The following is a 14,936-nucleotide window of genomic DNA, read 5'->3' on the forward strand; positions in this document are numbered from 1 at the left end:
ACTTCTTTGCATTGATGAGATGAAAGTTTGTTTTTCTCAAATTAGACATAATATAACTGATATTATCCTGCAAAAGCAAGCTTACACTTCTCATTGAGTTTGTATACATACTTAAGCTACATATGTAAAAGGCTTGTTTATAATTATATCATGTTCTTATGTAGCTGCGCTGTTTTATGCTTTCTTGATTTCCTATGATCATATTATAAAGTAGTTGTGTTCTGTGTTAAATCAAGCACTGCTAGTTGTTTCTTCTTTTCCAATGTATTTCTTATCAATAAAAAAATTGGTGTGGTAAGGTAAAAAATTATCTTAAAATGTAGCTGAGCGAAATCAAATCGTAGTTCAGGAAATTTAGGATAGGTGTCTACCCCTCAAAGATCTCCCTTTTGTATAGAATTTAGTTTCTGTATTTCTTAATACAGTGGTGCCCCGCAAGACGAATGCCTTGGAAGACGAAAAACTCACAAGACGAAAGAGTTTTCCGTTTTCTGAGTTGCTTCGCAAGACGGATTTCCCTATGGGCTTGCTTTCGAAGACGAAATGTCTTGCGCTTTTTTTTTTAAAACCGCCAATGCATTCCTATGGGAAACCGTCAATACACATTGGTGCTTCGCAAGACGAAAAAACTCGTAGAACGAAAAAACTCGCAGAACGAATTAATTTCGTCTTGCGGGGCACCACTGTATACATAATCACAGTGTAATTTTGTGTACAGGGTTCTCTTTCAGTCTTGGCAGTATGTATGACTCCTATCTTCTTATTTGAATTCAAAGCTGGAATATAATTATGTCTCACTTGGATGAGAAGGTGTTTACAGTTGTAAAGCGTGGTCTATAACCAAAAAATCCAGGATTTGAATATTCTTATAGCGTTGCCTTAATAATGTTACCATAGCAGGATACTTGAAGGTTGAAATATTAATAATAAAAGCCCTGTTATAGAAGCTTAACCAGCTGTTTGCAGTGGACACCTTTTACTCTTTTTATTTTTGGCATAACTCTGCACACTCTTATCTTGCCACAGACCCCTTGCCACAAATCATTTCTATTGTCTGGAGCCATGTGGCTGTAGTCAAATTTGCAGTTACTGATGTGATCGAGTACAGTGGGCCCTGGTGAGCAAGGCTTATGAAAACCAGCATCATGTTAAATTGCATCCAGTCCCCAGTCTTAGACTTGATTGTGTTTTCCCCTCCTAGTATATAAAGGAAACCATGGCTATCTCCAAAGTGCCTTGATATAGTCCTGTATACAGCAAAGAGAGGGAGGCAAAATAAGGTTAGCTTTCAATGTACTTTATTGAAAACCTCTTCCAGCCTGAACCAGATATACAACATATTCTGTAAACAGAGTACAGCTGTTCATTTTGGACAAGGAGATAATCAGGTTTGAAGCTTCTAGTACCAAACCCTGGTACACCAGAGAACAGTTCTGAGTAGGATGAGAGGAAACTGATGACTTCATGCTGTTCTGTGAATGCTGTAGGTTCCTGCCCATAATCTCTTAGAATGAGAGCCACTTACGAATTGCCAGCTTTTGTTTTCTTTCCAGAACTATAAGCGACCGATGGATGGCAACTATGGCCCCCCAGCCAAACGACACGAAGGGGAACTGTACAATGTACCGTACAGCACAGGCCAGGGACAGGCTCAACAGCAGCTGCCTCCGGCACAAACCCAACAACCAAGCCAGCAGCAAACTGCTCAGCCTTCTTCACAGCAGGAAATCTATAACCAGTATCCGAACACATACCCTGCCACAGATCGCCGACCTGCTGCTGGGCCACAGAACCAGTTCCCATTCCAGTTTGTCAGAGAGAGGGTCTCTGCTCCCCCAGGCTCTAGCACACAGCAGAATATTGCTCCTCAAATGATGGGTGGGCCCATACAGTCCACTCCAGAGGGCCCACAGCAAGGCACCATGTGGCAAGGGCGTAACGAGATGAGCTACAGCTATCCCAACCGGCAGAGTACTGGTTCTGCACCCCAGGGTCCTGCATATCACGGAGTGAATCGAACAGATGAAATGCTACATCCGGATCAGAGGGTTAATCACGAAGGACCGTGGCCTTCTCATGGAAACCGCCAGCCTCCTTATGGGCCCTCTGCCCCTGTGCCCCCAATGACAAGGCCGCCCCAGCCCAACTATCAGACCCAACCCAGCATGCAGAATCACATTCCTCAGGTATCTAGTCCAGCACCTCTTCCCAGACCGGTGGAAAACCGCACCTCTCCAAGTAAATCTCCATTCCTGCACTCAGGAATGAAGATGCAAAAGGCGGGGCCTCCTGTCCCTGCCTCACATATAACACCAGCAGCTGTACAACCTCCTATGATACGACGGGACATCACATTCCCACCTGGATCAGTGGAAGCTACACAGCCTGTGATGAAACAAAGACGACGTCTGACCACAAAAGATATTGGTAATTGAGCTTTCATTCCCTTGAGTTGATGGGAAAGTGGTGTGTGCCAGACCACAAGACACCCTTTGGTGTATCATGCAGGGATTTGGAGCCTTTTTCAGCCTGAGGGGCTGCATTCACTTGTGGGCAATCTTCCAGGGACCACACATCCGGGGGGGGGGGGGGTTGGACACACACCACTCCATCCAGGCAAGCAAGAGGTATTATTACAATTCAAGGGCACAGTCCAACCAGGTAAGATCACTAGAGGAGGACACAGAGCAGAGCCAATGAGGGGTGTGTCATGGGCAGAGACGGGCCAATGAGGGTTGTCAAGCCTGGAGGCCTGGAGTTCCTCAGTGCTACATTATTATGAGGGAAAGGACTCTTAGATTGGAAATAGGTGGTCTTGGTTGCTGTGGTTATGTCTAGTATCCCTTCATGTGCTGGATGCAATCCACAGGGAATTTTGCAAACCTCATGGAAATCATTGGGAGCCATGCAAGAGCTTTCTTAGATTTGTGCAAGGGTGATTTCTTGTGGATTGAGAATTCAAGTCTAGTCCACCTGGCTGGGTGGCTTGCTTTTGGTTCTTGTACAATGTAGAAAGCAGGATTCAGGGACAGGTTTAGTTTCATTTCATTCTGGGAGTTCAAATTGCATCAAATGTGTTTCTATGTTGCAGGAACACCTGAAGCTTGGAGAGTAATGATGTCTCTGAAATCTGGGTTACTGGCTGAAAGTACGTGGGCTTTGGATACCATAAACATTCTGCTGTATGATGACAACAGCATAATGACCTTCAACCTTAGCCAGGTGAGTTGACACCTCCAGGAGACAGGGCTTTTGAAATTTAAAAGTGCAATTGAAAGACATGAGCAAAAGATTAACATAGAAATGTGACTAAAGTTTGGGCTGTGTGTATTCTGCATAGTGTGGAATTCAGCGTCTTGAGAATCATTTAATATCCTTAGGGCTGAAACATTAGGCTTGATATCTTTGGGGGTGGATAGGGCTTCCAGAAATCAGGCCATATGGTTTCCTGTCTTTGCTTCTTGTCCCTCTGTATGACTAGAAGTAACAAAGTTATATAAAGTATGTAAATCTAGACAAATTTGCATTACTTAACTGGTATCTGTATCTGTGCAGAATGTTAACTGTAAGTGCACACAATTTTTTCTTATCAGTGAAATTTTAAGTGCTGGGGCATTATTATTATTATTATTATTTCAATTTATACACCCCTCTATACCCGGAGGTCTCAGGGCGGTTCACAAACAATCAGGGAGGTTCACAAACATGGTGAAGAGTGGATAAGACAAAACAACAACAACAATAACAATAACAACACCGCAGCCCAGGACCTACTAGGGTTAGGATTTGCGAGTTAATAAATACAAAGACCCAAACAATTTCCTTGGGGCATTAGTCCACAAAAGCCTTAGTCCACTTTATGAGAGGTCCTGATATACAGGGCATTTATTCATAAAAGCTATATTAAATTTGTTGACTCTTTAAAGGTTGTTCAAGACACTCTGGTTTTAGTGCAACAGACTAACATTGAAAGTTTTGATTGTATTTTAGCATATGCATTTCAACTTACAGGTTTGAAACTAGGCTCAGATGTAACATAAAACTATGGTTTGGTGCTACATGAATGAACCTAGAACTTGTGCACTTACTTTTTCCATTGGGTCCTGCGACTGTTACCCTCCCTTATTTGTTTGCAGCAAGCCATATTTTTCCATCATGTCTGAACTGGCAAACTATGGTTTGCACTTGTCATTCAAACTATGGTAAAACCCTGGTATCTAGGGCAACTGCAAACCAAAATTGTAAACAAAGGTTTGAGCATGGTTTTCAAGCAGTTTTCCAGTTTGGATGTAATGACAATATGTGGTTTTGACACAAACTGGAGAGAGAACTATGATTTGGCATTATGTCTGAATTGGGCCAAAGTTGTCTTCAGGGGCAAGAAAATGTTGCACTTTCTTATTTCATGTTCTGTTCCCTTGCAGCTGCCAGGGTTGTTGGAGCTACTAGTGGAATATTTCCGACGATGCCTGATAGAAATATTTGGAATCCTGAAGGAATATGAGGTGGGAGATCCAGGGCAAAGAACACTATTGGATCCTGAGAGGGTCAGCAAATCTTCGAGTCCTCCTCCTGAAGAGGGGGATAAAGAGGAGCCACAGAGTCCTAACTGTGAGGAGGAAGAGGAAGGGGAGGAGGAGGCTGCCTTTGCAAATAAAGCCACAGCGCCTCTTGAGAGCAACGAGGAAAAGCTAGTCAGTAAATTTGACAAGCTTCCAGTCAAGATAGTGCAGAAGAATGACCCATTTGTGGTAGATTATTCTGACAAACTTGGCCGGGTACAGGAATTTGAGAGCGGGCTGCTGCACTGGCGGATTGGTGGGGGAGACACCACTGAACACATTCAAACCCACTTTGAAAGCAAAATGGAGCTGTCGTTGACTCACAAGCGAGCTCCTTGCAACTCTATTTTGCGAAAACATTCTGTAGCTGAGAGCAACCCAGTCACCCGAGAGGGAGTATCCCCTCCATCTGACAGTCCTCCAGAGAAAAGGATAACGGCTACCATGGACGACATGCTTTCAGCACGACCCAGCTCATTGGCAGAGGAGGAGGGAGTAAGAAATGTGGAGGTGGCAAAGGAAAGCGGTAAATTCCCATTTGGCATTAGTCCAGCTCAGAGCCACAGAAACATACAAATCCTGGAGGACGAACCTCACAGTAAAGACGAGACGCCCCTCTGCACGCTTCTAGACTGGCAGGATTCGTTGTCTAAACGTTGCATCTGTGTGTCTAACATCATCAGGAGTTTATCATTTGTGCCAGGCAATGACTTTGAGATGTCTAAACACCCTGGTCTGCTGCTGATCTTAGGGAAACTGATTCTCCTGCACCATAAGCATCCAGAACGCAAACAGGCACCACTGACATATGAGAAAGAAGAGGAGCAGGACCAAGGAGTGAGCTGCAACAAAGTGGAGTGGTGGTGGGACTGCTTGGAGATGCTGCGTGAAAACACTTTGGTCACATTGGCCAACATCTCTGGCCAGCTGGACCTTTCACCATACCCCGAGAGCATCTGTTTGCCTATCCTAGATGGACTCCTCCATTGGGCAGTGTGTCCTTCAGCAGAAGCCCAAGATCCTTTTCCAACCCTGGGGCCTAATGCTGTCCTCTCCCCTCAAAGACTGGTTTTGGAAACCCTCAGTAAACTCAGCATCCAGGATAACAATGTGGATTTGATCCTTGCAACGCCTCCCTTCAGTCGCTTGGAGAAACTCTACAGCACCATGGTGCGTTTCCTTAGTGACCGAAAGAACCCGGTGTGTCGGGAGATGGCTGTGGTACTACTGGCCAACTTGGCGCAGGGCGACAGCTTGGCAGCTAGAGCCATTGCTGTGCAGAAGGGCAGCATTGGCAACTTGTTAGGCTTCTTGGAGGACAGCCTGGCAGCCACTCAGTTTCAACAGAGCCAAGCCAGTTTGATGCACATGCAGAACCCTCCCTTTGAGCCGACCAGTGTGGACATGATGCGTCGGGCAGCTCGAGCGCTGCTCGCCCTGGCCAAAGTGGACGAGAACCACTCTGAGTTCACGTTATATGAGTCACGGCTGTTGGACATCTCCGTGTCACCTCTGATGAACTCGTTGGTTTCACAAGTTATTTGTGATGTACTGTTTTTAATTGGCCAGTCATGACAGCCGTGGGATGCCTATACCCCCTGTGTGCGTGTGTGTGAGTGGAGGACTTAGAAACTGATTGTTGCCCTTTATTTATGCAAAACCACCTCAGAATCCACTGTCTGCCCTGCGCTGTCCTGCTTCTACCTTGGGGAAAAAGATATTCCCCCTTCCCTCACCTCTGCCCTTCAGATCTGTCCTAAACCCCTGTTCAAGGAGACAAAGTTCTGCCTACATTTAAAAAAAAAGACTTTTTTTATTTTAACCAAAGTTGCTGTTGTTTACAGTGAGTTTGGGGAAAACAACTTTGTCCTGTTACCGCATCAACAGGCGCTACTTTCATAACTGTTTTTAATGGTAAACTCTGAAGGACAAAAAAAGTGACTGCTGAACTCTTGTGTGGTTTATCGTTGTACATTCACAATCTTGCAGGAACCAAGAAGCTACCAGTTGTTAACAGACCTTGTCCAATGGAGGCCTGTGCAGTAGAGTGTAGAACTTCATGTACTGTACACCTTAAACTGTAAACATACTGTAATAATGTCTCACATTGAAGAAGAAAAAAAGCTGGATCAGCAGCAAGCTGTAGTTTTTAAAAATGTTTTTAGTTAATGTTGAGGAGAAAAAAAGGCTTTTCCCCCAAAGTATCATGTGTGAACCTACAACACCCTGACCTCTTTCTCTCTTCCTCCTTGATTGTATGAATAACCCTGAGATCACCTCTTAGAACTGGTTTTAACCTTTAGCTGCAGCCTCATGGCTGCCACGTGTGTATATATATATGACGTTGTACATTGCACATGCCCTCAGACTCCTTGCAGTTTTGTTCCCCTTCTCCCTGCACCCCTTTATAGTATGACGAGTTAAACGAGTTGATGACCTGCAAAAGCGAGACACCAATTATTTAATCTCTTGCCAGACATCTCTCTCTCTTTCTCTCTTTCTTTCTCTTTCTCTATTTCTCTCTCTCTTTCTCTCTCTGGAGGATGCTGTACAGGTCTCTGTGTATAAAGTCATTGCTGTCTCAGCAGCCAATCAACTTATAGTTTTATTTTTCCTGGGGTTTTTTTGTTTTTTGTTTTTCTTTCTAATCGAGGTGTGAAAAAGTTCTAGGTTCAGTTGAAGTTCCTGATGAAGAAACACAATTGAGATTTTTCAGTGATGAATTCTGCATATTTGTATTTCAGACGATGTAGCTAAAAAAAAAACTTGATGTAAATTCCTCCCTTTTTTCCTTTTTTGGCTTAATGAATATCATTTATTCAGTATGAAATCTTTATACTATATGTTCCACGTGTTAAGAATAAATGTACATTAAATCTTGGTAAGATGTTTGTGAGGGTTTTCATTTTTGAATGGCCCAAAAGGCCGCCTAGTGGGATCATCCACACTTCTAATTTGGATTGATTTCATAAATGTAAATTGCATTTCTAAAAAGAAAAAAAACGACTCCTGGGTTAAAGGAAGAGACTGCCCACTTCCAAAGGGAAATACGTGGGATTTCTGTTTTAAAATCAGGAAACAGTTGTTGCTTTGAAGATTAGAAAAGTAAGCAGTTCTTGATTTTGGAAGAGTTTTTACCTTAACTTTAAACACCTTCTGCCTGAGGGCCCCAAAGTGTGCCTGCCATGTTGCTAAGAATTTATAAATCAATCCTGTTCATGACATCTACAGGTGTTGAAAAAGTGGGTAATGGCAGGTAAAAAATACAGAATATATGGATAAATCTTATCTCCCTCACTCCTAGTTCTGTGTTTCTGAAACGAGGTCAGTTTCTTTGACCCTGTTGGAAATGGTAATAAGCAACTTTCATAAAGAACAGGGATCAGCAATTTTTTTCAGCAGAGGGCTGGTCCACTGCCCTCAGACCTTGTTGGGGGGGGGGCAGATTATATTTTGAAGGAAAAAACGAACGAATTCCTATGCCCACAAATAACCCAGAGATGTGTTTTAAATAAAAGCACACATTCTACTCATGTAAAAACACCAGGCAGGCCCCACAAATAATCCAGAGATGCATTTTAAATAAAATGACACATTCTATTCATGTAAAAATACGCTGATTCCAGGACCGTCCGCGGGCTGGATTGAGAAGGCAATTGGGCCGGATCCAGCCCTCGAACTTTAATTTGCCTACCCATGATAAAGAACAACAAGAAATACAGTAAAGCACTTTTCCAGGTTAAAAGCTGCTATAAATTTACATACCTCTGTGAAGCCAGTATTAACAGCTTTGGGAATTGTTAGCTAAATTTGTGTTCTGTCCTTCTACATAATAGTAATGGAGCTTTTCCCCCTCCTCCCCTTTTGTTTCCCCAAAATGGCTCTGGGAGGTCAGGAGAACCCCGAGAACAGCACACAAGGGAGAAGAGGGCAGGTTGTTCCTTCAGGCAAGCAGACATGTTTGCGCTGATGCTGCAATCTGCTTAGTGCTGCATTGAGTTACTCGCTATTACTATTAAGAATAAATACTCCATTTATATCCCTCCCTTTTCCTCCCATAGGAACCCAGGGCAGAAAATGGTGCTCAAGGCAAAGACAGTGTACAATGTGGGGTGGAAAGGAGAGTTAAGGATAAAGTGCTTGAAAAGGAGTTAAAAGCATAATAATAGATATTTAATATTCCATAACCTGAAATAAACACTGCAAACACATATTACTAAAGCACTCCTGTACTCTGCAAATGCCAATTAAAAATGGGTACTCCTTTGCTTAATTGGACAGACATGTTTCAGCTTTGAGTCTTCATCTGTGGTCAAGCATAGATAATTCTTAGGCTTTAGAATAAGAAATTACAGTGGTACCTCGGGTTAAGTATTTAATTCGTTCCGGAGGTCCATTCTTAACCTGAAACTGTTCTTAACCTGAAGTACCACTTAGCTAATGGGGCCTCCTGCTGCTGCTGCGCCGCCGGAGCACGATTTCTGTTCTCATCCTGAAGCAAAGTTCTTAACTTGAGGTACTATTTCTGGGTTAGCGGAGTCTGTAACCTGAAGCGTATGTAACCCGAGGTACCACTGTATTAGGTAAAGGGACCCCTGACTGTTAGGTCCAGTCGTGAAATTATTACCTGGGACATAAACGAGGGTTATCCAGTTGCAGCATTCTGTCAATCACCACATCCAGTGTACACATTAAATTAAGGATTATTTTCAAATACTGTTAGAAATATTTCAAATACTGTAGTTAGAAATATTTGGTTGAGTACAAATACAATACAGAGCAAGCCATCATATTTCTGATTTCTAAACTAAGGCCATAGCACAGAGGTACCAAACTGTCAAATTAGTCACATTTGGGCCTTACTGAAATCAACGTGAAAACTTAAAAGTTGTGGCTAAAGTGCCACAGATTTCAACAGAGGGTAAGTGCAGCTAGCTTAGTCTAGTTGATCCAAGCTATTTGCATTTTGCATTGTTAGCCCCTCTGAGACACAGTGGTCTGAAGAAGATAGGTCACTAAATAAATTAATATAGGGTTGTATCCAATATTAGTCATACTAAGAAACAGGCTTATTGAAATGAATGGACATGACTAACTTATGCCCATTGATTTCAATGGGTCTACTCTGATTAGAACTTTGTTGGCTTGGCTACAACCCATAGAGGCAGAGAGATTTCCCTCCTACTTCATGAGGATGAAAATAAAACCTTGCAGGCAAAAAAAGAGGATAATTGTTCAAGCTCATTGAATATCTAAGACCTTGATAAATCTAGCTTAAAACAAAAAAATGTATTATATTTGCATCCTTCCCTTTCAGGAGTTCTGGGAGTTGCATACCAGCTTTCCTATTTAGTTGATGCAGCTGAGAGAAGTTAAGAAGGTCTCTGCTGGATCAAATAATCCAACAATGGCCAACCAGATGCTGTTGGAAAGCCCACAAGCTGGGCATGAAAACAGCAACACTCTTCTATTGTTGTTCCCCAGCAACTGGTATTTACTGGTATCATGTTTCCCTCAAACAGTCAAAACCTGTAGTCCATGATTAAGACACCATCCATGAATTTGCTCCTCTTTAAAGCCATCAAATGTTAGTGGCAGTGAAGTTCAGGGGTCTACAGAGGATAACTGAAGAGAGGATTTGAGCTCTGGTTTCCCTCATTTTCATCCAACACTGTCTACTACACCACTCTTGTCTCTTTTATGTGCTCCACTTCCTAGGTTTTCTACTGTAAGCTCTGGACCAACTTTTTGTAGTCAACTAAGCTACTCAGAGTAGGCCCACTGAAATTAATAGACCTGTCGTGTCCATTAATGGGTCTAAATTGAGTATGACTAATGTTTGATCCAACCTTGTATGGGGACACGGGTGGCACTGTGGTCTAAACCACCAAGCCTCTTGGGCTTGCCAATCATTAGGTTGGCAGTTCGAATCTGCAGATGGGGTGAGCTCCCGTTGCTCTGCCCCAGCTCCTGCCAACCTAGCAGTTTGAAAGCATACTAGCACGAGTAGATAAGTAGGTACTGCTGCAGTAGGAAGGTAAATGGTGTTTCTATGCAGTCTGGCACTCGTCATGGTGTTCCATGTGCCAGAAGTGGTTGTCATGCTGGCCACATGACCCAGAAAAGCTGTCTGTGAACAAACGCTGGCTCCCTCGGCCTGCAAGCAGAGTGCCATACCCCATAGTCGAATTCGACTGGACTTTACTGTCCAGGGGTCCTTTACCTTTAACCTTTACAACCTTCTTGTCTCTTCCACCTGTTTTGCCACAGAAGAGCCAATCTCCATATTTGAATTGTTTTGTACTCAAACCAATTAAATTTTTAATGTGATTATAAATGGCACTAAAGGAAGTTGAATTGATAGAACAAAGGTGTCCTTAGCTTCCAAAGTCAACCCTGAAGCCAAGAGAATATTAGGCCTCCACTCCTGGATAACGAATAAAATAATGTCTTATAGTGTTCTGCAGAACCATCATAAGGCAAAGAGGAGAGAATATAGCCACACAGTCCTTTTTTTTTGTCATTGCTGCTTGTGGGTCATGTTATCAGTGGATTGTTCTCTGGGTTCCTCCCTGTCCCCTACTTGTGTTATGAAGAAAATGTTTAGATCTTTTCACACTTGATTATCTTGTTCTCAGAGATGGATATGAATTGTGAACTAGTTGCAAAGGGCACTTGCTCTTCTGTGTAAATGACAGCAATCATCTCTTAAATCCTTGGAGAAGATGGTTGCTAATGCTATGTGGAAAGTGCCTATGTAACAGTAGCTTCTGTTTATTAAATATTATATGCTACTTTTTTGTTAAAATATCCAAGGCAGTTTGGTGTAGCAAAATGGCCTTAAAACATCTTAAGAAGAGAAGAAGGTAATGACATAAGAACAGCCATTAGTTGCCATTAAAAACCTTGGAGAATAAAAAGTTAGTTTAATGCTTGTAGCCACTTTTCTATTTAAAAACAACCCAAGTAAAAGAAAATCTAGCAAAATGCAACCATTTAAAAATAATAATACAGCCATTAAAAATGAAAAGAAGGTAAAATAAAAGGAAGTGGTACTAAAATTGCTGCAGGTACAGGTACAGGTCACTGAAAAACTAGCTTAAATTAAAAAATCTTAACCATTTTTTTGCAAGACAAGATGGTTCCTGATGATTCTCCAGTGGGAGGGAGTTCCAAGAGGGTCCCACCACCGAGAAGGCCCTGTCTTTGCACTCTTTTGCCTGATCCCATGTATGGACAGGACAGTAAATAGGTTTCTTATAGCTGATCTCAAATGCCATGTACAGCTTTAGATGTCTTAAATCAGGATTGGGGAACCTTTAGGGCCTCCAGATGATATTGGACTTCAACTCCCATCAGCCCCAGCCAGCATTGCCAGTGGTTAGGGATGATGGGTGTTGTAAACCTGCTGTACTAGCAGCAGCCAAATTGAATTATAAACTGGGAGGAAACTGTTTTTGCACAAATTCATCCTGATTTGTGGGATATCTTGATATATCTACTGACCACAATGCCTCAGCCATTTGCCACTAGTAGCAATGTTCAAATCTAGTTCTCTAAGTACATCATATAAGGTGTTCTTCAGGGCCATTTCATCCATGACATTTTCCTATTCAGGAAAGTGTTCCCCCCCAAATTCTGATCATGAAAAATTAAAGTGCGGCTTATATTTGCGACCTTATGGTATGCAGTCAGGAACTTGGGGCAAACAGCTCCAGGAGTGCAGAAAGCAGCACACACACACACACACACCCTGTGCGTAGTCCCCCTTTCTCTCCCCCAAGGCCCGGAAGAGAGAGAGCGAGGAAGGGGAAAGACCGCTGGTAACACCCACCCCCCAGTATGCAGCCAGGAGCAGCAAGGAATGGAGTGGCTTATATTCAGTTAAAAGTGCAGTTTATATTCGGGCCAGTACGGTACACCACACATTTAAAGCACATAACTTACCCCCAAATAATATTGGTAACTGAATTATGTTAAGTGTGCTGGGGATTGTAGCTCTATGATGGTTCATGGGAATCTTTGGGGGAAGTCATGTTCTTTAACTGTTCTTTAAGGGGGAAATCCTATGGCAAGGTCTGCTGGAATGAGCACCTTAGGATGCAGCGGATCTCCATCTCCGCTGGCTTATTCCTAGCTCAGCTGAGCACAGCCAATATATCTTCAACAGCCAACATATCTTTGTATGACCAGGCAACCCATCATAGACAACTGTTCCATAGGCTTGTTTTCTCTCTGCCAGGCTTAAGCAGAGCAGCAGCAGCAGCCCTGCTGCTGAACAGAGTTTGGATCTGATATACTAGCTTGACTTACACTGGCAGGCTGAATGTCAACTTGCTGTGCATAGGGGTTGCTCACTAAATGTATGGTGTGTGTACGCCATCCCAGATCTGAAGGCAGGCAAACTAATCCTATTGAATAGGATTGTTGGGGTCTGTCCAAGGCATGTTCTAAAGCAGAGGTAAACAAAAATTTGATATGGATTTGCTGGTAGATGACTTGGGTGACTTACAGATAGGGTGGGGGAGAAAATCATTGTGCCAAATTTGCACTACCTGAACTTCAATGCATCTGTCTTTTGAAATTTGCACTTCTTTGAATTTTGTGATATGCTTCTCAAACAACCACAAAAATGTTTAAAATGAATGAGAAAAAATTGCTTGCACAGAAATGTGTCTACTAGGCAAAATGGCATACAAACATAATTATATAAAGATAAATGTACATGAACATGTGTGCAAAAAATGAATTTTCATGTTAAAATAAATACATGAACTATGCAGAAATGGGACAAACTATTTAAGACTGACAAAAAATTTAAATCAGAAATGGATAGATTTCTCCATTGGCAAGGATTTCTGATGCTCAATTGTTTGACAATCTCAGCCACAATATCCCTCCCCATCGCTGCCCTCTGCCATCCCACCCTAAAATATAAAATTAAAAGAGCTGAGGGGCAATAAGAAATGGAGTTGTATGTGGAAGGATTCTGAGCTCCATTCCATTCCAGTACTCAAAACAAATCCCTAGGTTCAAAATTACTTAATGTTAGTATGAATGCCTTTTGCACATACTTTCCGTAGGTGGATCTTGGGTTTCTTGCAAAAAACAAAGTAGTTCCAGCAAGCATAAATTCTGTTCATCCTTGTTCTAAAGTCCCAAAGGTAGGTGAGGCAAGAATCCTAAGTTGGAACAGGGAGCGGCAACTCAAATGGAAAAATTAAAAGGCGGTGCATACCATGAGATGAGCAAAAGGTAGTTGCTCCACAGAGAAAGACGGAAGGAAGAGGGGTTCATTTATCTCCATTGATTGCTTATAAAGGCCCAAGTTGTGCTCTGAGAACCCCAGCCTTGTGTTGAGCCAACAGTCACAGGGCACATGGGAGGCCACCTTTCTGTTGTCCTGTGACAGTTTATAACGGGGTGGCATACTTTTTCATTATAAGGGCTGCATTACCTTCAGGGGGGCACAACCAGTGATAGATGGGGCCAGAGGCAAAAGGGGGTGAAGCAATTAGCGTAACTTTTACCTTCCCATGTGCATCTGGCTGGACATTGTCAGAACAGGATGCAGGACTAAGATGGGTCATTAACACACACTTTGCATGATGTATAAGGTCCCGGGTTCATTCTCTGCCAATTCCTCCTTTTAAAAAAGAAAAATTGCCCACTAGAATTCTGCATATTTATTACTGGAGGAGGCACATTGTAAAGAGAGCCAGTGTGATGTAGTGGTTAGTGTGTTCTACTAGGATTGGGAAGACCATGGTTCAAATCTTCAATATGCCAGGAAGCTCACTGGATGACCTTGAACCAGTCACAGTCTAACTCTAACCTACCTCACTGGCTTGCAAGAATAAAATGGAGGCAGACTATGTATGTTGCCTTGAGCTCATTTGGGGAAAGGTGGGTTATATAAATATCATAAATGAAAAACAAAGTTAGAATAAATATCTCCAGTGTTACCACACACAAAAAACAAAGCACTTCTAGGTAGGAAGCTGAGTGGAATTCCATTTTGCTGTAGGCCTCCGTGTCCAATTTGACTTTCTATGCATGCAGATTATGCTCTGTGCCAGCTCTCCTCCCTGCCCCGAGATGGTTGATGTCACAATCACTTTGCAGTTTCCCTTGTGGATGTCAATCGCCAGCAGCTCAGTACTGAAGCAGAATCCTTGGATTCCCTGTTTAACAAAAGCTGGTTTTCCTTCACAAAGGAAAGGTTGCATACCCTCAGAACCCTGATTTTTAAAAAACAAAAAATGTTAACCCACACCATTGGGGCAGAGTAGAACTAGTCCCATTGCCTGCAACATGATGCTAAACAAAGGAGCGACTGGCTGCCAGGAAATTATTCGTGAGCGTTTTCCCACT

General features: G+C 42.6%; 1 protein-coding gene across 5 annotated transcripts in view; it reads left to right on the plus strand.

Annotated features, from left to right (window-relative positions):
• Nucleotides 1–7,447, plus strand: part of ARID1A (AT-rich interaction domain 1A) — a 123,050-nt gene extending 115,603 nt beyond the window's left edge. For all 5 annotated transcript variants that reach the window (XM_083454690.1, XM_083454691.1, XM_083454688.1 and 2 more), the window contains 3 exons: nt 1,554–2,427; nt 3,092–3,222; nt 4,425–7,447. In XM_083454690.1, the coding sequence (XP_083310816.1) occupies nt 1,554–2,427; nt 3,092–3,222; nt 4,425–6,137 (2,718 nt within the window). In that variant the 3' untranslated portion in view covers nt 6,138–7,447. The remainder of the gene's footprint in view (nt 1–1,553; nt 2,428–3,091; nt 3,223–4,424) is intronic.
• The last annotated feature ends 7,489 nt before the right edge of the window (nt 7,448–14,936 follow it).

The sequence above is a fragment of the Podarcis tiliguerta genome (genome assembly GCF_965153285.1).
Source record: "Podarcis tiliguerta genome assembly, chromosome: 8".
In the NCBI taxonomy this organism is placed as follows: Eukaryota; Metazoa; Chordata; class Lepidosauria; order Squamata; family Lacertidae; genus Podarcis; species Podarcis tiliguerta.